This window comes from Amblyraja radiata, chromosome 22, assembly GCF_010909765.2.
Source record: "Amblyraja radiata isolate CabotCenter1 chromosome 22, sAmbRad1.1.pri, whole genome shotgun sequence".
NCBI classification, from domain to species: Eukaryota; Metazoa; Chordata; class Chondrichthyes; order Rajiformes; family Rajidae; genus Amblyraja; species Amblyraja radiata.
Window position 1 is genome coordinate 5,086,463 of NC_045977.1, and position 25,717 is coordinate 5,112,179.

The 25,717-nt window shown below is 40.4% G+C and overlaps 1 protein-coding gene across 5 annotated transcripts in view; it reads left to right on the forward strand.

The window, feature by feature from the left end:
- The window catches only part of marf1 (meiosis regulator and mRNA stability factor 1), an 87,202-nt gene that overhangs the window by 56,554 nt on the left and 4,931 nt on the right, over window positions 1-25,717 (forward strand). For 3 of the 5 annotated variants that reach the window (XM_033040279.1, XM_033040281.1, XM_033040284.1), the window contains 12 exons: window positions 966-1,046; window positions 1,423-1,659; window positions 2,063-2,182; window positions 7,258-7,433; window positions 9,218-9,438; window positions 13,601-13,743; window positions 14,805-14,938; window positions 16,971-17,173; window positions 18,128-18,355; window positions 18,438-18,668; window positions 20,896-21,108; window positions 24,151-24,211. In XM_033040279.1, coding sequence (XP_032896170.1) covers window positions 966-1,046; window positions 1,423-1,659; window positions 2,063-2,182; window positions 7,258-7,433; window positions 9,218-9,438; window positions 13,601-13,743; window positions 14,805-14,938; window positions 16,971-17,173; window positions 18,128-18,355; window positions 18,438-18,668; window positions 20,896-21,108; window positions 24,151-24,211 — 2,048 coding nt within the window. The remainder of the gene's footprint in view (window positions 1-965; window positions 1,047-1,422; window positions 1,660-2,062; window positions 2,183-7,257; window positions 7,434-9,217; window positions 9,439-13,600; window positions 13,744-14,804; window positions 14,939-16,970; window positions 17,174-18,127; window positions 18,356-18,437; window positions 18,669-20,895; window positions 21,109-24,150; window positions 24,212-25,717) is intronic. The other 2 variants (XM_033040282.1, XM_033040283.1) reach the window with 1 other exon arrangement.

Sequence of the window (25,717 nt, forward strand, 5' to 3'; positions counted from 1 at the left end):
ACTTTGGGAGTGTTGATGTACAGGAAAACCCTGGTCTGCATGTCCATAACTCCCTGAAAATGGAGACACTGGTGAAGAAAGCATTTAGTATGCTTGCCTTCATAGGTCGAGGCACTGCATATAAGAGTTGGAACTTCATCTTGCAGCTGTACAAAATGTTCTTTGCCCACACTTGGAAAATTATTGTGTACTGTTCTGGTCGCCACACTACAGAAAAGATGTGTCAATGGAGATAGTGAAGAAGAAAATCACCAGGATGTTATCTGGGATGGAGCGATACAAGTAGAGATTGGATAAGCTGTATTTATTCTTCCAGGATGTAGAAGGTTTATGGGGTGGACCTTTATACCGGTTTATAGAATTATGAGGGCATAAATAGGGTAGACAGATTATTTCTCCCAGAGCACGGGCGTCCAGAAGTAGATGGCACAGATTTAAAGTGAGGGGGGAGGATATACCTGGAGGAAACTATAAGGGCATGTTTTTCAACATAGGTAGTGATGGTAGTCTGGAGCAAGCTGCATGAAGAGATGGTAGAGGTAAATACAATTACAATACTTAGACAGATGCTTGGATAGGAAGGACATGAGCGAGATATGGGCCTAATGTAGGGAAATAGGATTAGCACACTTAGTCTTCATGGTGGGTCAGAAGAGTCGCTTTTATGTGTTGTACCGTTCCATGATTCTGACAAATTTTGAAGACTTTCAGCTGTGAAGCATACTTTATGAAGCATTTAATAGCGGTATCAAATTTCTAACATCTACTCTGGACAAATTTTATTTAAGGTTGAGTTTGGATGTTTGAAATAAGATATTAAATGCAAAAATTTGCACTTGCACCTGGGTCTTTGGATGCTCAGCATGTCTACTTTACTCCAAGATGAAATACTGCAGATCAACCTGTCTTAATAAACGATACAATGTTTATAAATATCGTGAATGAATGTCTTTTTATTATTATAGCTCTGAGGCCATGTTGATCCTGCAGGATGCTCCAGCATGTTGCCTGCCATTGCTAAAATTCACCGAACTCTATGAGAAAAGGTACAAATTTTAAATCTGTGTGTTATTAGTGCACTATCTGTTTATTAAGTCCTCTACTTTTGTGCCTCTGAATTCAGATGTGTAAAGGAATTGATGTAAGTTAAATGTTGAATTGATATTTTAATTTTGATTTAGTCAATTCTAATAAAGTTTTTTTAATTTGACATGTTATTGTACATATGTTCCTTTATTTTTGTAGTTATATTAAAAATTACTTATCTTTGGTCACATTTTCAAATATACTTTTGCTCAGTTCAGCAGTATTTGTACCATCAAGCAGTGGCATGCTAGTTTTGCTTGTACCATGTAACCTGATTACAGAATTCAGAAAATACCATAGCTTTTCATAAGTAACTTTGTTTTATTTCATTTCCAGATTTGTACACAAATTGATTGTGTCTGATTTGTACAAATTAACTGACACAGTAGCTATCCGTGACCAAGTAAACGGACGAATGGTTTGTCTCCTGCCCAGCAGTCAGGCAAGACAGAGTCCGTTGTCTTCTGTATTGTCATATGATAGTTCGTCAGCCAATTGTAGTCCAGTGATATTTGAAGAACTGGAATATCACGAACCAATCTGCAAACTTCATTGTTCAGAGAAAGGTTACAGGTAGGAATCCCGTTTCTATCGGTTCTTGCATCTATAGATGTACCATATTGCTGTTAAACTGTAAAGAATAAGAACCAATGTGCTTTTTTCTCATGCTTGGCATCGACTCTAATTTTAGACAGTTTCCGTGGTGAATGTCTCCATTATGGTTGTCTAATTGCACACGACCTCTGCTTGTGAAATATTTGGTTAGCATTCCAAAAGATAGGTCTGTAGATTACCTCGGACGTGGATGTGTTTCTCTTAATCAATGTAGAGGGTAAAAAGGAACATGTTTCATTCAGCTTGAGCTATTTCTTAAAGTAGTTCATAAAAATCACGAATCCTTAAATACTGCAAGGATGAATGTTCATCAGGGTAGGAGGCTCAACATAATATTTGGTTTCCTGTTTTTGTTTTGCAGCGAGAATGACTTTGATCCGGATTCTTACAAAATACAATTTATAATATTGTCGCTAAAAACATTTGCACCGCAGGTTCATAGTCTTTTACATACACATGAAGGAACCGTGCCACTTCTCAGGTTAGTTTGAACTTCTTTTGGATATCCTAGGATAATAGTAGAATGCAGAAAATATTTCTTAGAAGTTTCACTATTGCCATGTGTTTACATGCAAGCTCTTTAGAAAGTCTGCATTCTAATCACCCTAAATTATTAGGCCTCCTGCAATACAGCAATTTGGCTTTATGCCACAATTTTAAAGTTTCTAATTTTATACGCGTACAATGTTACTATTAATTTGATCCTTCACTCAGTCACAAACATGTACTTCAAAGGTGACGTGTTGGCTAGAAAGTTCCTGCTATTGGAGGAACTGAGGTTGACAGTTTGAAACCATTTATCAAGGTTCACTACTAATCATTCTGATCAGGCAACTTCTGCAAATGTGTTCACTCTAGACAATGAGTCCTGAATAGGGAAGTGTCCTGCAACGTAAATTCTGATAATCAAGAAGCATATTAAAGGGAGGCAAGAAATTGAAGGCTAGAAAAAGGAGAATACAGGCACTACCTGATGATGGAGGATGGCGATGGCTTCCTGTCCACTTCATAGATATTAAAGTGTTTCCTGGGCTCGCTGCTCCTCCAGTTTCAGCCACTGTTGGTGCAACACTGGGAAGATGAGGGAGGTGGTGGAGAGCAACTCTAGGCCGCGTTGCCAACATCTCCTAAGAGGTGCACACCCGAGCCTTTCTTCACAATGGTCAATAGGTGCAGGAGTAGGCCATTCGGCCCTTCGAGCCAGCATCGCCATTCACTGTGATCGTGGCTGTTCATCCACAATCAGTACCCTCGTTCCTGCCTTCTCCCCATTTCCCCTGACTCCACTATCTTTAAGAGCTCTATCTAACTCTTGAAAGCATCCAGAGAATTGGCCTCCACTGCCTTTGAGGCAGAGAATTCCACGGATTCACAACCCTCTGTGTGAAAAAGTTTAAACTTGTCTCCATTCTAAATGGCTTGCCCCTTATTCTTAAAGTGTGGTCCCTGGTTCTGGACTCCCCCCCCCCCCCCCCCCCACCCCCAACATCGGGAACATGTTTCCTGTCTCAAACGTGTCCTTAATAATCTTAAATGCTTCAATAAGATCCCCTCATCCTTCTAAATTCCAGAGTAAACAAGCCCAGCCGCTCCATTCTATCAATATATGACAGTCCCGCCATCCCGGGAATTAACCTTGTGAACCTATGCTGCACTCCAACAATAGCAAGAATGTCCTTCCTCAAATTTGAAGACCAAAACTGCACACAATACTCCAGGTGTGGTCTCACTAGGGCCCTGTACAAGGACCTCTTTGCTTCCATACTCAACTCCTCGTGTTATGAAGGCCACCATGCCATTCGCTTTCTTCACTGCCTGCTGTACTTGCATGCTTACTTTCAGTGACTGATGCACAAGGACCCCAAGATCTTGTTGTACTTCATTCCCCTTCGTAAATCCATGCCGACTCGGACCAATCCGGTTACTGTTATCCAAATGTGCTGCTATTTCATCTTTTATAATTGACTCCAGCATCTTCCCCACCACCATTGTCAGGCTAACTGGTCTATAATTCCCTGTTTTCTCTCTCCCGCCTTCTTAAAAAATAGGATGACATTAACTACCCTCCAATCGACAGGAAATGATCCTGAATCTATAGAACATTGGAAAATGATCACCAATGCTTCCACGATTTCTAGAGCCACTTCCTCAGGTACCCTTGGACGCAGACCATCAGGCTCTGAGGATTTGTCAGCCTTCAGTCCCATCCGTTTACCCAACACCATTTCCTGCCTAATGTGAATTTCCTTCAGTTCCTTTGTCACCCTAGATCCTCTGGCCACTAGTACGTCAGGGGGATTGTTTATGTCTTCCTTAAGAAGCTTTTACTATCCTCTATATTCCTGGCTAGAATATCTTTCCTCGTCTTTTCTCCCCGCAATTGCCTTTTTAGTTATCTTCTGTTGCTCTTTAATTTTCCCAATCCTCTGGCTTCCTGCTCATCTTTGCTATGTTATACTTCTCTCTTATACTGTCCCTGACTTCCCTTGTCAGCCACATCTCTTCCCCCCCCCCCCATACTCCCAGTGGAATCTTTCTTTTTGGAATGAACTGTTCTTGCAGCTTCTGAATTATTCCCCAAAATACCTGTCATTGTTGTTCCACTGTCATCCCTGCTTCATGGCTCCATAGTCCCTATTCAACTGTAACACTGAAACATTCGATTTACCCTTCTCCCTCTCAAAAAGTAGATTAAAACATCATATTATGGTCACTACCTCCTAATGGCTCCTTTACCTCGAGTCCCCTTATCAAATCCGGTCCATTACACAACACTAAATCCAGAATTGCCTTCTCCCTAGTAGGCTCCAGTACAAGCTGCTCTAAGTATCCATCACAGAGGCACTCCACAAGCTCTCTTTCTTGCGGTCCAGTACCAACCTGATTTTCCCAGTCTACCTGCATGTTCAAATCTCCCATAACAACCGTAGCATCACCTTTGCGAAATGCCAATTTTTACTGTTGATTCAACTTGCACCCTATATCGAGGCTACTGTTTAGGGGCCTGTAGATAACTCCCATTAGGATCTTTTCCTGATGTGGCAATAAGCGAGTTCGGAATTTCAGCTGAGCATGCCCATGTCATAGGTCATTCGCGATAAACATTCTCGCCAGCTGAGCTACAGACCTGCGTTTCATCCGTAGTCAGGATCAAACCCAGGTCTCCAGCGCTGCAAACGTTGTTGAATTTCTACTGGACCGTCCCTGTCCCCACCAGAGTGTCCCATCCCCGCCCAGGGTCGGCCGGAGACATCCAACAGGGACACCGGCCCGGAGCAGCAACGCCCCAAGTCCACAGCCAGTGCAGAGAAGAAGCGTCAACCCCAGCTCGACTCCGCTGGGCCAACCGACAGCCCCGGACCGACGGGACACCGTCCCGCATCAATGGCACCCCAAGCCCTCAGCCAGTGCAAATGAGCGCCAACCCCAGCTCTATTCCGCCTACCCCGCCGGGTCAACCAACAGGACACTGGCCCGGAGCAGCGGCGACCCCAGGCCCACGGCCACGCGGGGAAGTGCCCAACCCCGCTCCAACTCCCGAGGAATCCGCTCCCCAACGAGCCTGGGACTGCCAGCCGCGCCCCTGCCCCACCCAGCGGCCGCCGGGCAACTCTCCCAGCGAAAGCAGAGCACCAGCCACCAACAGGGATACACACAAAACGCTGTAGCAACTCAGTGGGTAAGGCAGCATCCCCAGAGAATAGGAATGGGTGGCGTTTCTGGTCGAGATCCTTCTCCAGAGATGTTGCCTGTCCCGCCGAGCCACCGCAGCATTCTGTGTGCATCCCCGCCGATGACCGGCGCTCGGCCCCCACCGGCACCGAAGAGGCCAACCACCAGCCACTGGACAAGGAGAGAGGCGCAGCCAACGGTCCCTGGCCCGCCAGGGAATGGCCGCCCCCACCTCCCCTGGAGCTAGCGTCCCCCCCCCTTCCCCCGTTCTCTCCTGGCTGCAAGCCTGGCCCGGCGCACTGCCAGCCCAGGGCCACCTCCGGAGAGGATGGGGACGGTCCAGCAGCAACTCAGCAGTGCCGGAGACCCGGGCCTGACCCCGACCATGGATGAAACGCACCCATGCAGCAGCACGATCTCGCTCACTCACCGAAGCATGAAGGAACAAGAAATACAACAAAGTTGGAAAGCAGTGTTTTCTTATCTAGAAGAATCAAAGCTGGAAAATACAAATTAAATGAAGGTCTGATAACACACAGCAGCTCAGCTCCCGACAATGTTTATAGCGAGTGACCTATGACCTGAGCATGCGCAGTCTGAATACGGAACTGCGTATTCTTCGCTTCAATTCCACCCTATGTATGTATTTTTGAGATTAGTTGCTTGAAACATTTTGGATATAGTGAGGAGTTCTGCAAATGATCAGTAGGCCTTTTTAATCAAATTGGGGATGTACTGAATTAAATAAAACAATAGAAAGTGAACAATTTATTTAATACCCATAGGTGTGTAAAAATAATTGAGCATTTCTAATCAGCCCAGTTGTAATATCCTGTTCTATTGATCTGTGCATTTATCAATGTAGGCAGTCACTCGATCAAGTAAGGAAATTAAAGCCTGCCGAATCTTGCCCATCCTTATCCCAGGAATAATGAGACAATTTTAGTACAGTATTGCAACGCTAATTGAAATCAGTTAACTACACAGTTGTGAATTGAATGTAAAATTCTTGTTCAATAGCTCATCAAACCATAGAATGGATAGAAGAGTGCCATTTGCCCCATGTTTATGCAGTTCAACCAGCGCAGCAGTCCTGATCTCCCCTGCAGTACATTCCATATTGCAACCACACACTTTTTAAGCATTTTATTCCTCGTTCTGTTCCCCTTGTGGCTGTGACTTCAGTCTTAATCCCTCCACCAAAGTGAGCAGGCTTCCATTACACATTCCAGAAACCTGATTATTTTAAACCTATCAAATGTCACCCCGACCGGTTTCTCTCTTGCAATTAAAATAACTTGGAACACAAGACCACTTTACACATTACGTATCTACACATTCCTTGAGCAAGCCAGCGTTTTCTATGTTGCCTTTTATATAACTTTGTTTGACAATGCTTTTTGCCTTCAAGAAAAAATTACATTGGTGTCTCCATTAATTATTGCCTATTGTGCATTTTCAGCTTCAATGAGCCTTTAGGAAAAGATTTATCTTACCTCTCTCTAATCAAGTGACAGCTTTGTAGTTGATGACTTCCCCATACTTCCTAAATCAGTTACAAGCTGTGATGTTTTTGAGCTGGTCTTAAAAATAATCTAAATTGCCAAGAAATGACTTGCTGATCTATTCAGCAAGACCCTCGGTTGTTATGCCTTCTGCTTTACAATTTGTGCAGTTCATGGAATGCATTTGTAGCCAAATGTTTGACGTTTTCCTTGAATCCTAGACTCTCAAACATTATTTTGAAAATTCCTGTTTCAAAGTGCTTTTGAATAAGGAAGAGGGCTTTATTGTATGAAATGTTACCAAGATTTGCATCCTTTCATAAGGATTGTTCCAATATTGATTTTCTCATAGAAATTCTGATTTTATTTTTCCTTGCAGCTTTTTAGATTGCTATGCTTCTGAGTTCACAGTTCTGAATACAGTGGAAGAAGGAGAAGGTGGCGTTCCTTTGGAGCACCTCATAACCTGTGTCCCTGGTGTTAACATTGTCACAGCACAAAATGGTATTAAAGTTGTAAAATGGGTTCATAACAATCCACCACCACCTAATGCTGGTAAGGTGACATGTTCTCCATTTAAAGCAAGTTAATGGAAAATGTCGATTAATCTGTGGCCTAGAAAATAAATATAGTTTTGTATATTATAGCGCTGGTTAGCCTAATTTTAGGTAAAATTGTAATTTTCATTTTGTAAGTACTTGTACAAGTTATAGATTATTATACCTGCATATATAAATAGTGGCTAATGGACAGGGCTGGGGTGTTGTACTGACTGTAGATGCTGTGAGGGATGGGGGTGGTCTGGAAGGGGCAGGGACGCATTGTCAAATGTTTGAAATAGATGTTTCCCTTATGAACCAGGGAGCCAGGTTGCATCTATGCAATCGGATTGCTGAAAGGTTGGAATTCTGAAACATAATGATGGAACTTGCTTTTTGGAGTCCATTGCGGCGAGGTGCTACTAAAAAGCCATTGTCCTCGGCATATCCAATTATGATTGCCTCTGGAATAGCATGCACTATTTTCCCAGGCAATGCACTAGGCTCTTGTGTAAATCATATCAGGTGCACAAACACAATTTGTGCAACTAACTGTCCAGTTAAACTTCCAGAGTGACACCAAACAGCTCAAGTGTTCATTGGGCAAAATGTTTATTTTGTGTGGCTGTCGATTCTATAGAGACTATCTGACTAATTTGAGTGCATATATTGGTCAGATGATCTGTAATGTATCTAGCCCCTGGGCTTGGCACATTTTGTCAAGGCATACAGCATGGAAACAGACCTTTCGGCCCAACTTGCCTATGTTGACACATCTCTTGGCATTATGCCAGCCCTTCTGGGAACTAGATCAATGATCATTGAAATGAATAAGGAAGTCAATTTTTTTCCTCAAATTAATATTTGTTAATATTTAATTTAAAAGGCACTTAACATGCATGTTATTTAATTTTACATTTAAGTAATTCAAAATAAATGTATTTTGATTATTTCTGAATGTTTCCAGTCATTGAAAACATTGAGACAGTGGAACAGATCTTTGAAGCAAAATTGTCAGGGAGCCTTGTTTGTTCAGGAGTGCCTCCTGGCTAAATGGCTGCTGTAACGCCTTAAGGGCATTGCAATTACACTGCTGCAAGAGGTTCATGTGGCCGTGGGAATTGCACGCAAGGCATGACAAGCACACTGGCCGTTTGTTTTTGTATCTAAAAAGTCTTATTTTCAATTGGATTACACTGCAATCAGATTTGTAGTCAAAGTAAAGAGATTGTGTGTATTAATGCATGAAGGATAAATGGATATAAATCGGTCCCAAGCATAATCCTCCATTGTATTCTTGTACACTTCTATAAATATTCTGCATCCACCTTTATCACCAAAACTAGCTTGGGAAAACAGACATTGCATTGGCAGAATTCTGCTAGTGGTCTATGATAAGTTGTTCGATGGTAACATTTCTTAAATGTCAAAACAGTAATTTATAATTGACTAGAGTATAAAACACAGAACTGGACCATTCAGACCAACTGATCCACACGAGCCTTTGCCATTCTATTTATTTTTGTTAACTACTTTTCTGAAACAGTGGAGGTTCTGTTATTTTAAAGGTACCGTGTAAATGATGTGACAGTGCATCAAGGATATTGCACATAAATCATCTTAATTTAAAATGATGTTAACTTGTTAATCAAAGTTGAGTAGAATCTGGTAAAATTTGGAATTTGTTTCGTATTGTATTGGTCCAGATAATATAAATTATGGATTAATGCTATGCCATTTCAAGCTCGCTTACTATTGGCGTTAAGTAACAGTTCGCCTGTTTTGTTTTTTTCACTTTAGATCATTGTTTGCCGCGCTGCAAGAGTCCAGTCGGAAATCCTCAGCTCATTCAGTTGAGTAGAGAAATAATTGATCTTATGAAGAACCAAGCTCACTGCCTCATATCTCAACATAAATTTATTCCAACCTATCATCATCACTTTGGGAAACAGTGCAGAGTTTCGGACTATGGCTATTCCAAGTTAATGGAATTATTGGAAGCAGTGCCTCATGTTTTGCAGGTGAATTTTATGACAAGAAAATAATTTATACTTATGACTCGCCGTACTATTTCCAAATTGCCCTTGCTCTTCATCGTACCCCTAATTCCTTTGGAACAATCTTTGGATGGGTGTGATCTGGACATTATTGTTGCCCATCACTGCCTATTCTGAGGAAATAATATCACTCTTGTCAATAGCCTTAGCTCAAAGGTATTCCGATTTTATTCTGGTACATCAACAAAATCTTTTTATTCCTACTTTATGGCATTACCTATTTGTATTTTTTAGTCCTGTATGATATTATTAGTACCCTTTCCAGCCCTCCCAGTTTTTGTCCATTGCTTTTGGTCTAATTCTGCTCCTTTCTCACCATCACATGTGTTTTTGTGCTTAACCTATTAGGACACGAGCTGGTTAGGAAAAAGCCTAGAATTTGTTACTCGTGACTTCAAACATGAAGCATGGAAATTAATTAGCATAGGGATAATAAAATTCATTATGAAACAGCCAAATTGTTTTAAAGATTAATAAGGAAGACATAGAACATGGAGTGAAACTTAAGAATGTGTATAAAACATCAAAGGGCAAGAGTGAAACAAATCAAAAAGAGAAAATGTCATTGAGTGCTTACGGGCATATGCAAAAGATAAATACCACAACATATTTTAGATGTGCTATGATTTAAAACAAAATCAAATTGAAAAATGCAGCATTGGAAAAAGACACCTCATCTTATTGAGTCCTTGTTGAACATGGATCACCCATTCACATTAGGTCTATGTTATCCAACTTTCACATCCACTCCCTGCACACTTGGGGCAATTTACAGATCCAATTAACCTACAAACCAGGAAGTCTTTGAGGTGTCTTTGATCTTGAACAATATAATTCATTTATATCCTTTTGCTGCTTAAATGTCTGCCTTGAGAGTAGCAAATATCAAAGCACCAAAAGGGTATAAATGAAGATCCAAATAAAAGCAGCAGGATAAAATAACTTCTGCAGATCATTGTAATTAAGAACTTGATACAAGCAAGCAGTGGAAGATTTCATAACTGAATTATAATGGAAAACTAGGAATGCAAGTCTAACCATATTTGTTGTGGGTAAATTTTGCAGTAAAACTTTGTACGACTCCTGCAGTTATCTGGACTACACTTCCTTCCACCCTGCCTGTTGCGAAGGTGTTATTCCCCCTACTCAATCTCCGGCCTCACTGCATGTGCTCCCAAGATATTTTCTCTTCTACCTCTTCCTTTAGTAAATGTGGTTCTCCCCTACTATTATAGATGGATGACTCACCCCACATCTCCTCTGTGTCCCGTAGCCCTGCTCTCGCACCCCCCTCTTGTACACCGGGCAAGGCACAGCACTGACTCGCGCCCCCCCCCCCCCCCCCCCCCCCGTCTATCAACGTATTAGCAGTCAGGCTTAGTTCTGCTCCTCCACTACAACTTTCTCTCTACCCCTACAATGTCTGAAGAGGGGTCCTGACCCGAAAGGTCACCTATCCATGTTTTCTAGAGGTGCTTTCTGACGCACTGAATTACACTGAATTACTCCAGCACTTTAAGTCGCCTTATGTATACTAGCATCTGTAGTTCTTCCACTGTGGACAAAGACCCATCATTTATTTATTTGCCTCTGTACTCCACAATTTGAGATTTGTAATGGGAAAAAAACATATGCGGTTAAAGTGCGCATTGTCAGATTTTAATAAAGGCCATTTGTTATATATTTTGGTTTCATTCAGGGCACATAATGTTTGGGACACATGGCTTCACGGGTGTTTAATTGCACAGGTGTGTTTAATTGCCTCAATGCAGGTATAAGAGAGCTCTCAGCACCTAGTCTTTCCTCCAGTCTTTCCATCACCTTTACAAACTTTTATTGCTGTTTATCAACATGAGGACCAAAGTTGTGCCAATAAAAGTCAAAGAAGCCATTATGAGCCTGAGAAACAAAAATAAAACTGTTAGAGACATCGGCCAAACCTCAGGCTTACCAAAATAACTGTTTGGAACATCATTAAGAAGAAAGAAAGCACTGGTGAGTTTACTAATTGCAAATGGACTGGCAGGCAGTCCAAAAGGAAGATCTCCACAGGTGATGACAGAAGAATTCTCGCTATAAAAAAGAAAAATCCCCAAATACCTGTCCAACAGATCAGAAACACTCCTGGAGTCGGGTGTGGATTTGACAATGATCACTGTCGCAGAAGACTTAAAGAACAGAAATACAGAGGCTGCACTGCAAGATGTAAACCACTGGTTAGCCGCAAAAATACGATTGCCAGGAATAGGTTTGCCAAGAAGTACTTAAAAGCAAAGATCACAGAGTCCACTCGACGAAAAAGTCGTCATAGGTCATGGGTAATCTTTAGCGCTAGTTCCGTAACCGGCTTCCGTCTCCGCTCTAGTATCTTTGCTTTGGTCATGGCATCTTCATATTGCTTTTTTTTTTTTTTTTTACCAATCACCACTTTTTTTTTTTTTGGTCCCTCTCAACCTTTAGTGTAAAAACCCCACATCGTCCTCTCCCCCTCTCTCTGTGACAAAGATCATAGATGCTCTGAGTTACCTCACTCTCCCCAGTGAGATGATTCCTCGTTTGTTTGTTTACCCCTCTCTGCGCATATCCTGTCCTGGAGCTACGAATGCGAAACGAGAGGTAGAGAGGGTTCGCCTTTATAGTGAGGACAGTTTCTCTCCACTGGGAACAGCATCTTGCGCAGGGAGTGCCAGGATCGGTGTCACTGCTGCGGGTGTCGTTTCTATTGGAAACGTTACCAGACGAGAGAGGTGGAAGATGGGCTGTTAGCGCTGGGGCTGGTATCCCTACTGTGGGATTCCGGTAGCAGAGTTCCGTGTACTGAAACTCCACCCTGACTCAATAACTTGTCTTCTGGATAGCAGAGTCTGTGTAGTGACAGTGTTAAACTCTGGATTGATTTAATAGCCTGCCTTCTGGTAGCAGAGTCTGCGTGTTGCTCCGGGGGGCTGGATACACAGTCTGTGTGCAGGGCTCCAAGCAAAGATACTATAAACATAGTAAACACAAACTGTTCCTCTACAACGCTGATTACACTGTGAGAGGCATAACTGGTCGGGTTTACTGAAATGGCGGAAGTTACGCTCCGTTGTGTACGACACGACAGTCCATTGGATTTTGCAGGAGTGGACCATCTTGCTCGGCTCTATGATCTTTGCTTAAAAGAACAACCACAGTTCTGGAAAGGTCTTGTGGACAGATGAGATTAAGATTAATTTATATCAGAGTGATCGCAAGAGCAAAGTATGGCGGAGAGAAAGAACTGCTCAAAATCCAAAGCATACCACCTCATCTGTGAAACACAGTGGTGGGGGTGTTATGGCCTGGGCATGTATGGCTGCTGAAGGTACTGGCTCACTTATCTTCATTGATGATACAACTGCTGATGCTAGTAGCATAATGAATTCTGAAGTTTATAGACACATCCTATCTGCTCAAGTTCAAACAAATGCCTCAAAACTCATTGGCCGGCGATTCATTCTACAGCAAGACAATGATCCCAAACATACTGCTAAAGTAACGAAGAAGTTTTTCAAAGCTAAAAATTGGTCAATTCTTGAGTGGCCAAGTCAATCACCCTATCTGAACCCAATTGAGCATGCCTTTTATATGCTGAAGAGAAAACTGAAGAGCTAAAGATGGCTGTAATACAAGCCTGGCAGAGCATCACTAGAGAAGACAACTGGTGATGCCCATGAACCGTAGACTTCAAGCAGTCATTGCATGCAAAGGATATGCAACAAAATACTAAACATGACTACTTTCATTTACATGACATTGCTGTGTTCCAAATATTTTGGTGCCCTGAAATGGGGGGACTATGTATAAACACTGCTGTAATTTTTACACGGTGAAACCAAAATGTATAAAAATAGCGGGGTTTTTTAACCTGACAATGTGCACTTTAACCATATGATTTTCTCTATTACAAATCTCAAATTGTGGAGTACAGAGGCATATAAATAAATGATGGGTCTTTGTCCCAAACATTATGGAGGGCACCTGTAAGTCACTAGATCACTTCTTGAAAAAAGTTTTAATCTTTTTTTAAATGTGGGAGTTCCTCCTGCAGGGTCATCTCCAGGTTGCTCAACATCTTGTAATACCATTTAACTGTTTTTGTTTTTAGATCCTTGGGTTGGGCACCAAACGCCTACTTACATTAACTCATCGTGCACAAGTAAAGCGCTTTACGCAAGATATGCTTAAACTTCTTAAATCTCAGGCCAGCAAACAGGTATTCATAAGAGAATTTGGACAAGCATACCACTGGTAAGTATCATTTACATGCCAACATTCAATGTGATTATTTAGACTCTCTTTCTCTATTATCTCTAACCTGAGCAGATAATCCAAACACAATGGCATATCATTTCCTCCATAGCCATTCCACTAACTTCTAAGTGTGTCAATGTCATGGATTTGGTTGGCCTTTACACATTTTCAGCTGGATTGAAACTATAGAAGCTCAAATTTCTTCTATAATATATTAATGATTACAGTGGTGATTTAAAAGTTCAAATTAACTCTTTGGGATACCTTTATTATTTTTCTAAATTTTATTGAGAAATGCCAATGCGAAACTCGACTGGACTGGGAACTCGATACAAGAGTAGGTCAACAGATGTATATCAAGTGGCAGGTACACAAAAAAGCTGGAGAAACTCAGCGGGTGCAGCAGCATCTATGGAGCGAAGGAAATAGGCTGAAATATCATGTGGCTAGTGACTTGCCTCTTGACACCCTATAGCTTTTCCACCAAGGTGCAAGTCAGGACTGTAATAGAACACTCTGCTTGTTTGGATGAGTGCAGATCCAATAGTTCACAAATCTTGATCCCATTTGGGACAAAGCAGCCTACTTGATTGGAACCCCATCCAGCTCCTTAAACTTTTGTTACCTCCACTGCCATCACAACATAACTACTATTTCCAAATTGCACTGCAGCTACCTGCCTCGGCTACTTCTACCACATCTTCCACACAGCTTTCACAGCCGAGGACAATGGATGTAGATGCACTGGAGTTCCACCTGCAATAATGAGTGAGAACTGCAGAAATGCAAGAGGATGGGTTATTCCCACGAGCTTAGAAAATCAATGCTTACCGTGACATTGCTATACAATGGTTGTTGTTGTTAATTAGTAAATAGAGAAACAAACAAGCAGACCTTTTTGAAAGTCCCAAACTTGCATATTTATTGTTTTTCTTAATAGTAAGATGGCAGAAGCATATTTATAGAAATATTGCTAAGGTACAGAACATATTCCAAATAACAGTTATGTTTTATTGGATAACGAATATTAAAGTTTCTGCATTATTTGGTTATGTTAGGTGTTTTTCAAAGGATTGGGATGTTACAGACTACGGTGTATGCGAACTGGCTGATCTGCTTTCAGAAATACCAGATACTACAATCTGCATTTCAAAACAAGACGAAGACACGGTGATTTCTATCCCTAAGAGAGGTATCTTGTTTTTAATTTTATCTTGCTGCAGTGAATGTAATGTGAGGTAATACTGTGACATTATTAATCAAAAATGAATTGCCGTTTTCCAAAATCAGCAATGCTGCCATCCTTGTCACTAGAGTAAAATGTATAAATATATAAAATTATAAATCCCCAGGTAATTTGATTTCCATAGAAACATAGGAAATAGGTGCAGGAGTAGGCCATTCGGTCCTTCGAGCCTGCACCGCCATTCAATATGATCATGGCTGATCATCCAACTCGGTATCCTGTACCTGCCTTCTCTCCATACCCCCTGATACCTTTCGCCACCAGGGCCACATCTAACTCCCTCTTAAATATAGCCAATGTACTGGCCTCAACTACCCTCTGTGGCAGAGAATTCCAGAGATTCACCATTCTCTGTGTGAAAAATGTTTTTCTCATCGGTCCTAAAGGATTTCCCCCTTATCCTTAAACTGTGACCCCTTGTTCTGGACTTTCCCAACATCGGGAACAATCTTCCTGCATCTAGCCTGTCCAACCCCTTAAGAATTTTGTACGTTTCTATAAGATTCCCCCCTCAATCTTCTAAATTCTAGCGAGTACAAGCTGAGTCTGTCCAGTCTTTCTTCATATGAAAGTCCTGACATCCCAGGAATCAGTCTGGTGAACCTTCTCTGTATTCCCTCTATGGCAAGAATGACTTTCCTCAGATTAGGAGATCAAAACTGTACGCAATACTCCAGGCGTGGTCTCACTTAGACCCTGTACAACTGCAGTAGAACCTCCCTGCTGCTATACTCAAATCCCTTTGCTGTGAATGCTAACATACCATTCGCTTTCATCATTGCCTGCTGCACCTGCATGCCTACTTTCAATGACTGGTGCACCATGACACCCAGGTCTCGTTGCATCTCCCCTTTCCCTAATCGGCCGCCATTCCCTCTTCTGAGATGCTTTTCTGAAAATATGGAGAAGCCTTGAATAGGTTTAAACCTCTAAACATTGGATGACTTGATTTGGCATTTCCTTGATTTGTAAATTTTGATAATTAATACATAATCTTGGAATACAAATTGATGGTGCAATATAGTGTAATTCCACATTAAAATGTCCCTCTGCAAGGGTACCTTGAATCCTGTTTGAGCAGACATCATTCCCTGGAGCAAGGAGGGAACTTTAGTTGAGGCGCACATTTTTATTGCCCTTATTATTTTTCTCTCCACCTTGGCAAAGAAAATTTAATTTTTCTGATTTCTGATACAATGAAAGGAAATAGATCAACAATTATTTTTATTTTTTAGCAAAATTGTTTTAAGTATGAAGATAGAGCTATCTCAACATAGCCCCCTTTGTGATCTTCCCTGCCCCCACCCAAGCCAAACGTTCTGTCTTTCCCACCCACACGACACAAAGCATTGATTTGTTTTTATTGTTATATAAATGTTTTGGGGTTGTGGAGGAAGTGGAGCTGGATCCAGTCTTATGTCTGCACGTTTTGTTCTCCTTCCTGTTATCACTTTTTTTTAATTCTTGGATTTGGTGGTATTCCCAGTTACTCCAAAACTAGAAAGTCATTGGTGTGTGACTGTTGCCTGGTGTAGGACAGATTTGGTATATTGTGTCAGTTTCCATTTCCAGAAGAACATTTTTAAGACCATCCAGCACGTATTTCTTCATTGAATTCCATTTCATAATCTGCCAGGGTTGAACTTGAATTTAGGTTTTTGTTCAATAGCATATGAGCAAACTGCTGTACTTGTGTGTTTGATTATTGTAAGCCAAATGTATGGACATTTTAGAATAAAAATCTCCTGTGCAAAGTTCCCAACAACTGCATGCTACAGCTAGCAGATGCCTGGCTGTACATAGTGAGTTTACAAAACCTTGTGTGATCGTACCATCTTGCACATCTTTAAATAAAAGTTAACATTTGGGACTATTCTAAATTATTTCTACCATTTCATTTAACATGTGATTTGTTTTGCATCAACTTTTAACTTTGGAAGCTGCAAAACCTGTTCAATCTTAATACATTTTAATTTAGATCGTACGCCAGAGGAAATTGAGAGGACAAAGCAATTTGCAAAAGAGGTAGTGGACCTATTGCGACATCAGTCTCATTGCCGTATGCCCTTTAGTAAATTTATACCTACATACCATCACCATTTTGGACGCCAGTGCAAACTTGCATATTATGGCTTTAACAAGCTCATGGAACTGTTTGAATCGATACCAGAAGTGTTGCAGGTAAGTATAAGGACATGCAACTGAAATTAGACTTCACTATGACATTGGTATTTCAAATAAATTGAGCAGTGTCTGGAAATTCAAACCATGTGCTTGCACTGCTGAAAAACTAAAATTGAATCTGCACTGTTTGGTTTTGACCGTTTATATTTAACAGTATTATGTAAAGAAAACATAAAATTTGAGATAAAATTAAATTTATTGCTTGGTCTTGTATTTATAAATTTTCCGGTAAAGTGGACGCACCAAACAAAGTGCTTAGTTAAATCTAGAGTTAAGTGTTTAAAACACCCATGTTCCAGTTTGACTTGGTCCAGCTCATTTGAATTTTCCATGAATTTGGCACTCTTAACAAGTTGCATTGTTTATAATTCTATATTTTTATTCAATGGTACAAATAAATAGCAATACGTAATTAAGGTTTTTTAGCCCAATAGCAAAATTGATACATTGCAAGGTGTTTTCAAATGGTTGTTTTATTAGAGAAGTTAATATTTTTAACAAATCTAAGTGCAGCTGTCTTTCACAATGTAACCACTTCAACTAAGAATTTATTGACATTGCGGTAAGCTTTTTATTGTATTCTCGTTTATTCTATTTGCAAAATGTAGTTTTTTGTTGCTCCATTTGATTACTTTTAGCACTTAGATGCCCAACAGTAATCATGTATGAAGGAACTGCCAATGTTGGTTTAAACCAAAGATAGATGCAAAATGTTGGAATAACTTGGACATGCAGCATCTCTGGAGAGAAGGACCGGTTGACGTTTTGGGTGAGACGCGTCTTAGAAGTGTCTCGACCCGAAACATCACCCATTCCTTCACTCGAGAGGTCCCACTGAATTACTCCAACATTTTGTGTCTATCCCAAAAGTAATCATTTGGATAGTACATTACGTTTATATATTTTTAAAGGTCAAAGTGATCATGATGCATTTGTGAATATTCTCCGCAGGTCCTAGAGTGTGGAGAGGAAAAAAATCTTGTTTTAACAGAAAATGAGCAAATAAAGGCACTGACAGCCCAACTTGTTAAATTGCTGCGGTCACAGAAGGACAATTGTATGAAATTATCAGATTTCCTTATGGAATATAACACCATTTATGGATATAGTCTGCGACTCCAAGACTATGATGTCAATACTATTGGTGAACTTATGCAAAAATTCTGCCATGTTGCAAAGGTATATTGTATGGCTAGTCTGATACAAATTCTCCTTTCCAGTTTTTATTTGTGTAAATAAAAGTGTTTTTTTTTCTTTAAAGGTTAGTAACACACCATCGGGTAAGCAGCTCCAACTGATAAACAGGAAGTCTCTTCGCACCCTAACTGCACAACTTCTTGTGCTGTTGATGTCTTTGGATGACACTTCACAATTGACAATTGATGAACTTAAAAAACATTTTGATTCCACTTATGGGAGTCCTCTAGTCCCATCTGAATATGGTTTTGTATCTATGGCAGAGCTGTTGAAGAGCGTGCCATACTTGGTTGAGGTATGAATTCCAGAATTATCTAGCATTGTTTCTTATGATGTATGAAAGTCAGTTTTGTTCTAGTGCAATCTCTAGACCAACATGGAAATTGTTGTATGTTCCCCTGTGTTTAAGAAATTCTCATAATTTTACTGATGTAACACCATCGTAATATGATGCACAATCATTATCGTCCTGCAAGAAAACGATTTTACTGCCCTCGAGAAATTGATATATTAATAATTGATAAATTAGGGTTCGGGCTGCAAGGCGGCGTAGCAGTAGAGCTACTGCCTTCCAGAGACCTGGATTCGATCCTGACTACAGAGTCTGTACGGAGTTTGGCCGTTCTCCCCACAATTTGTGTGGGTTTTCTCCGCGTGCTCAGGTTTCCTCCCACGCTCCAAAGACAGATTTGCAGGTTAATTGGTTTGGTATAAATGTAAATTGTTAATGAGATAGTCTTGGTGTGTGGGGATCGCTGGTCGGTGTGGACTCACTTGCCCGAAACGCCTGCTTCTCAAAAGTAAACTACTTTAACCAATTATTTGAAGTTGTAAGAATAGTAGAATTAGGTCATTCAGCTCCTGATAAGCCAAATTCAGCCCCACAAAACTCAAACTAATATAAAATGGGTGGTGCGAACATCATAAATTATTCCTAAGGCACCATATAAAATGTTATGGAAAAACATAAAAGCCTATGGTGTAGGAGGGAAGATAATGTCATGGAGGTATTGGTTAGCCAATTGGGAGCTGAAACTATTTTTCCTTCGGGCAAGCTATAACTATTATACGAGGCCTTTAAAACTAATAATAGCTTTTGCGACGGGGTCTTCCAGCGATTTTTCGTTAATAATTAACTAGGCTGAACATCTTCGATTTGAACAGCCTAGAGAAAATCGCGTTTTAAACCCGCCCCCCTCTAAACGGCGCCAAAATCGCGCACACCAGCAGCGACAGATTTTCAGCGACGCTTCAGGTAGGCTTTGCAACATACCTAAATGTAGCAAGTATTATCTGGTGATGTCGGGTTGCAAATTTCAGGCCTTTTCAAATGCACTAAGTCTTCAGTTGAAAGAAAAATTCAGACAAAGGTGGAATTTGTCTCAAGGACAAAGTAATGTTTGATATTGTAGTTAAATGTTTATTTTAATGTTGATTTTGTGTCTTATTTTGGATCACAAAACATAGAATAGTGCAGGTAGACACAAAAGGTTGGAGTACCTCAGAGGGACAGGCAGCATCTCTGGAGAGAAGGAATGGGATGTTTCGGGTCGAGACCCTTCTTCAGATCTGCAGTTATTTCCTACACATAGAATAGTACAGCACAGGAATGAGCCCCTATGGCTCACAATGTCTATGCCGGATGAATGCCAATTTAGTGAACTCTGCCTGCATGTGATACATATCCCTACATACCTGCATATCCATATGCCTATCTAAAAGCTGCTTAAATGCCCCTACCGTATCTGCCTCAACCACCAGGCAGTGCATTCCAGCCACCCACTACTGTCTTTCTGCCTTAAACTTGCCACTCTCCCCATAAATCTATGCTCTCTAGTCTTTTAACATTTCCAGCCTGGAAAAAAAGATTCTGACTTTACTCTGTGTGCCCCTCATAATCTTTTATTTCTATCGGGTCTCCCCTCAACCTCTGTTCCAGAAAAAAACAATCCAAGTTTGACCAACCTCTTATGGCAAATACCCTCAAATCCAGATAGCGTTCTGGTAAACCTCTGCACCCTCTCCAATGCCTCCACATTCTTCCTGCAGTGGGACAACCAGAGCTGTGCACAATACTCCAAAAATGGCCTGACCTATAAAGTTACGACATTACTTTCTAGTTTGTATACTCAATACCCCAAATGATGAAGGCAAGCACACCATACGCCTTCTTTACTATATCTGTGTTGCCACTTTCAGGGAGTTATGCACTGTGAGACCCAAATCTCTCTACATCAATGCTGTTCAGGATTTTGCCATTAATTGTATACATATTTAATTTGACCTCAAAGTGCAGCATCTTGCACTAGTTTGAATTAAACTCCATCTGTCATTTCTCTGACCATTTCTACAGCTGATCTATATTCCTTTGTCTACCTTGACAGCCTCTCGCTGTCTGCAAAGCCACCGGTTTTGGTATCACATGCAAACTTCAATTTTGAGGTTGTTTGCTTTTTAACTAGATGTTGCAATGGAAAAAAATATATGGTTTCCTAAATTTTGGGGCCGTCAATCTATTACAGGTATTCACTGATGACAAGGGAGAAGAATATGTGAAACTCACCAAAGTGTACCAGTTTGCTAAGAATGTGCGAGCCTTGTTACGCACTTATCACTATCAACAAATTTTTCTGACCGAATTTCCCTCCACTTATCATAAGTACACTGGTGAGGTTCTACAACCTAAAATGTATGGGTATGCAAGCATTGAGGATCTCCTTGTTGCTATACCACAGGTACGGTGTGCCTCTTTCTGATTTTAAACAATGAATTTGAAAGTTTTTTATTTCTTGTCATTTAATCACTTGCTATTTCCATTCATCTATGAGCAGTAGTTTGCTTGTTGCAGCTAATCAGTTTCAGTGATTACTATGATTAAACATTATTGCTTGTAGTAATATTGCAAATGTTACAATGTTATCCTTAAAATATATTTTAGAAAAGTGTTTCTATTTATTATATTGTTCCACCCCCTCTCCTCCTCTTTCTCTTCCCCCCCCCCCCCCCCCCCCCCCCCAACGCAAATGCAAACCTTTTTACTGTTGGCTTGTGTAACATTATAAAGGGGAATTAAATGATAAAATGTGCTTATCAAGTGAACATTTTAATTAGTCATACAGTCCCCTCCGTAATGTTTAGGACAAAGACTCATCATTTTATTTGCCTCTACTCCATAATTTGAGATTTGTAATAGAAAAAAATCACATGTGGTTAAAGTGCACATTGTCAGATTTTATTAAAGGGAAATTTTATACCTTTTGGTTTCACCATATAGAAATTACAGCAGTGTTTATACATAGTCCCGTCCCCCCCATTTCAGGGCACCATAATGTTTGGGACACATGGCTTCACAGGTGTTTGTTACTGCTCAGGTGTGTTTAAATGCCTCCTTAATGCAGGTATATGAGAGCTCTCAACACCTAGTCTTTCCTCCAGTCTTTCCTTCACCTTTGGAAACTCTTATTGCTGTTTATCAACACGAGGACCAACGTTGTGCCAATGAAAGTCAAAGAAGCCATTGTGAGATTGAGAAACAAGAATAAAACTGTTAGAGACATCAGGCAAACCTTAGGCTTACCAAAATCAACTGTTTGGACCATCATTAAGAAGAAAGAGCACTGGTGAGCTTACTAATTGCAGCGGGACTGGCAGGCCAAGGAAGACCTCCACAGCTGAAGACAGAAGAATTCTCTATAATAAAGCAAAATCCCCAAACACCTGTCCGACAGATCAGAAACACTCTTCAGGAGTCGGATGTGAATTTATGAATGACCACTGTCCACAGAAGACTTAATGTACAGAAATACAGAGGCTACACTGCAAGATGCAAACCACTGGTTAGCTGCAAAAATAGGATGGCCAGGTTATAGGTTGCCAAGAAGTACTTAAAAGAGCAACCACAGTTCTGGAAAAAGTTTGTGGACAGATGAGATGAAGATTAACTTGTATCAGAGTGAATGGCAAGAGCAAAGCATGGAGGAGAGATGGAACTGCCCAAGATCCAAAGCATTCCACCTCATCTGTAAAACACGGTGGTGGGGGTGTTCTGGCCTGGGCATGTATGGCTGCTGAAGGTACTGGCTCACTTATCTTCATTGATGATACGACTGCTGATGGTAGTAACATTCTGAAGTGCATAGACACATCCTATCTGCTCAAGTTTAAACAAGTGCTTCAAAACTCATTGTGGGCGGTTCATTCTACAGCAGGACAATGATCCCAAACACACTGTTAAAGCCTAAATAAAATTTTCAAAGCTTAAAAAATGGTAAATTCTTGAGTGGCCAAGTCTATCACCCGGTCTGAACCTAATTGAGCATGCTTTTTATATGCTGAAGAGAAAACTGAAGGGGACTAGCCCCCAAAAGATGCATAAGCTAAAGATGGCTGCAAAACAGGTCTGGCAGAGCATCACCAGAGAAGACACCCAGCAACTGGTGATGTCCATGAATCGCAGAATTCATGCAGTCATTGCATGCAAAGGATACAACAAAATACTAGACATGACTACTTTCATTTACATGACACTGCTGTGTCCCAAACATTATGGTGCCCTGAAATGGGGGGACTATGTATAAACACTGCTGTAATTTTTACATGATGAAACCAAAATGTATAAAAATGACCTTTATTAAAATCTGACAATGTGCACTTTAACCACATTTGACTATTTTCTATTACAAATCTTAAATTGTGGAGTACAGAGGCAAATAAATAAATGATGGGTGAGAAAGAACTGCAGATGCTGGATGAAATTGAAGGTAGACACAAATGCTGGAGAAACTCAGCGGATGAGGCAGCATCTGTGGAGAGAAGGAATGGGTAACGTTTCGGGTCGAGACCCTTCTTCAGACTGACATTGTGGAGGGCACTGTATAACATTTCTCAATAGGAAATTTTCTGATGACAAATTCAATAGAAGCCTTGAAGTGCAGTGAGCTCAACAAGTAAATTGGTCTATGCTTCTAAGTATTAGGTAGTTGATTTTAAGGGATTTGTCATTGTCCTATCGTTCATTATGTCACTAGTTGTAACTATAATAATAAATTATTCGGTAGATTACTTTTATGTGAGCAAAATTAGCAATTCAATGATTTAACTGGGTAAACTACACAGAATGAATCGCTCTAGTGATGTATAACACTGACCATCTGAGTATAAGCATTGTAAAGCAGAAATGTGAAGTCTGAATAGGAAGTTAGTGTTAACATGGTAATGCTTTACTCCAACCATCAACCAATGTAAATAAATGGACTTGTGGGTTTGCAATCATACTGCTGACGGGTTTGATCAGATCTATGCTCAACTGATTTTCAATCCTAGATGAAAACATGTTGCTGTGATGGGTTAGAATGAGTGTCCACAGGATAGGGATTCAAAATTGAAATTAAAATCTTGTTTCTTGCTGCTCACTGAAGTGGCCGTACATTTGTGAGATAATATTTGCCCTGGGTTATTGAATGATTCTTTAAACATAGTAAATGTTATTTTAACCCATAAAATGATCAAACTAGAATAGAATGCTGAAAATATTTAGCAGCTCAGACTGCGTCGAATTTCAGTTGAGTATTCCCAGCATTTTCTATTTTAGATCATGTTGACCAAATTACAGTTGCGAATTTTGCCATTTGTGTTACCTGAGACGGAGATGACATTGACAGATGATTAACACGTTTGATCAATGCATTGGATTATTTCAGCCATTTCTTTTAAAGAAAAGCTTTTATGAGCTTTTATTAAAACTATTCAAACTTTTCAATGTTTTCCATTTGAAACAGGTCATCTGGATAAAAGGTCATGGACAGAAAAGAATAGTGGTTTTAAAAAACGATATGAAAGGTAAAATATTACTTTTTATAGTACCTGTTCCACATCATGTTTGTTAATAATATAATTGTTGAGTTGGGAATTAATGTTCTTTATTAACATATGACAGTGTGGTACAGGAACGGGCTCTTTAGCCCACAATGTTTGTGCTGAACATGATGCCTAGCAGAACTAACCTCATCTGCCCTGCAATTTCAAGTGCCTATCTAAAAGCTACTTACATGCCACTATTGTATCTGCCTTCAACACCCCGGCATTGTGTTCCAGGCCCTCGCCACCCTCCATGTTTAAAAATAAAACTTGCTACACAGATCTCCATAAATATTAACTTATAGTTTCCCCTTCTCAACATAGTTACGCCCTTTAGTGTTGGACATTTCCATCCTGCAAAATAGGTTCTGACTTTATCCTATCCATGTCTCTCATAATTTTATATACCATCAAGTCTTCCCTCAACTTCTGACATTCCAGAGAAAATAATCTGTCTATGTGACCTCTGAGACCCTCTAATCCAGGCAGCGTTCTGATAAACCCTCTCCAAAGCTTCCATGTCTTTCCTGTAATGAGGCAAACAGAACTGCACACAATACTCCAAATAGGGCCTAACAAAAGCTGCTTCCTGTCCCTGCCTTACTACCCTATCTGCTTGTGCTGCCACCTTTAGTGGGCAATGGGAGTTGACTCCAAGATCCCTCTGCACATTAATCCAGTAATTGTATACTTCCATTCAACCTCCCAAAATGCAACACCTCGCATTTGCTCAGGTTGAACTCCGAATGATATTTTGCCACTTATTTCTGCAGCTGATCTCTATCCCGCTGTATCCTCTTTAACAGCCTTCCTCACTGCCTGCATCTCCTCCCGTTTTGACGTTGCCTGCAAACTTACTCACCAACCCATCTACATTTGCTTCTCGATGATTTGTACATTTTAATATACATACCAAATTTTATTTTTCAAATTTGGAAATACGATTTCCAAAAATTCTGGTATGTTTTCTACATCTGTAGACTAGACCAATTGGAGATGTTAAAAAGATCATGATAAAACAAGTTTTGTTTTAAATTGCTTTAATGACTGATTTGCAATTAGAAACATAGAAAATAGGTGCAGGAGACGACCATTCGGCCCTTCGAGCCAGCACCAACATTCATTGTGATCATGGCTGATCGTCCCCGATCAATGACCCGTGCCTGCCTTTGAATTGAATTGCACTCTTTATAACTTATTATAATGCTACATATTTACCCTTTTGACGAGCTTTTAGGCTGGGTTTTGTGATTTTGATAACCACAAAACTGCTGGTATATTTCATTAATATACAGGCAACTTGGATTTCCGCGTATTTGCAGTTTATTCTATCAGCTTCACTGTCTTCCAGCCTTGGCTGTTGCACTCAATTCAATTAAATGATGAAAACAACTGCCTTGCTGGAAAATATACTGTAAATGGAGATCTTGCATAAGCTGAAGGGAGAGGATACATTTAACTAAAATTAATTTCTGTTGTGCAAAAACA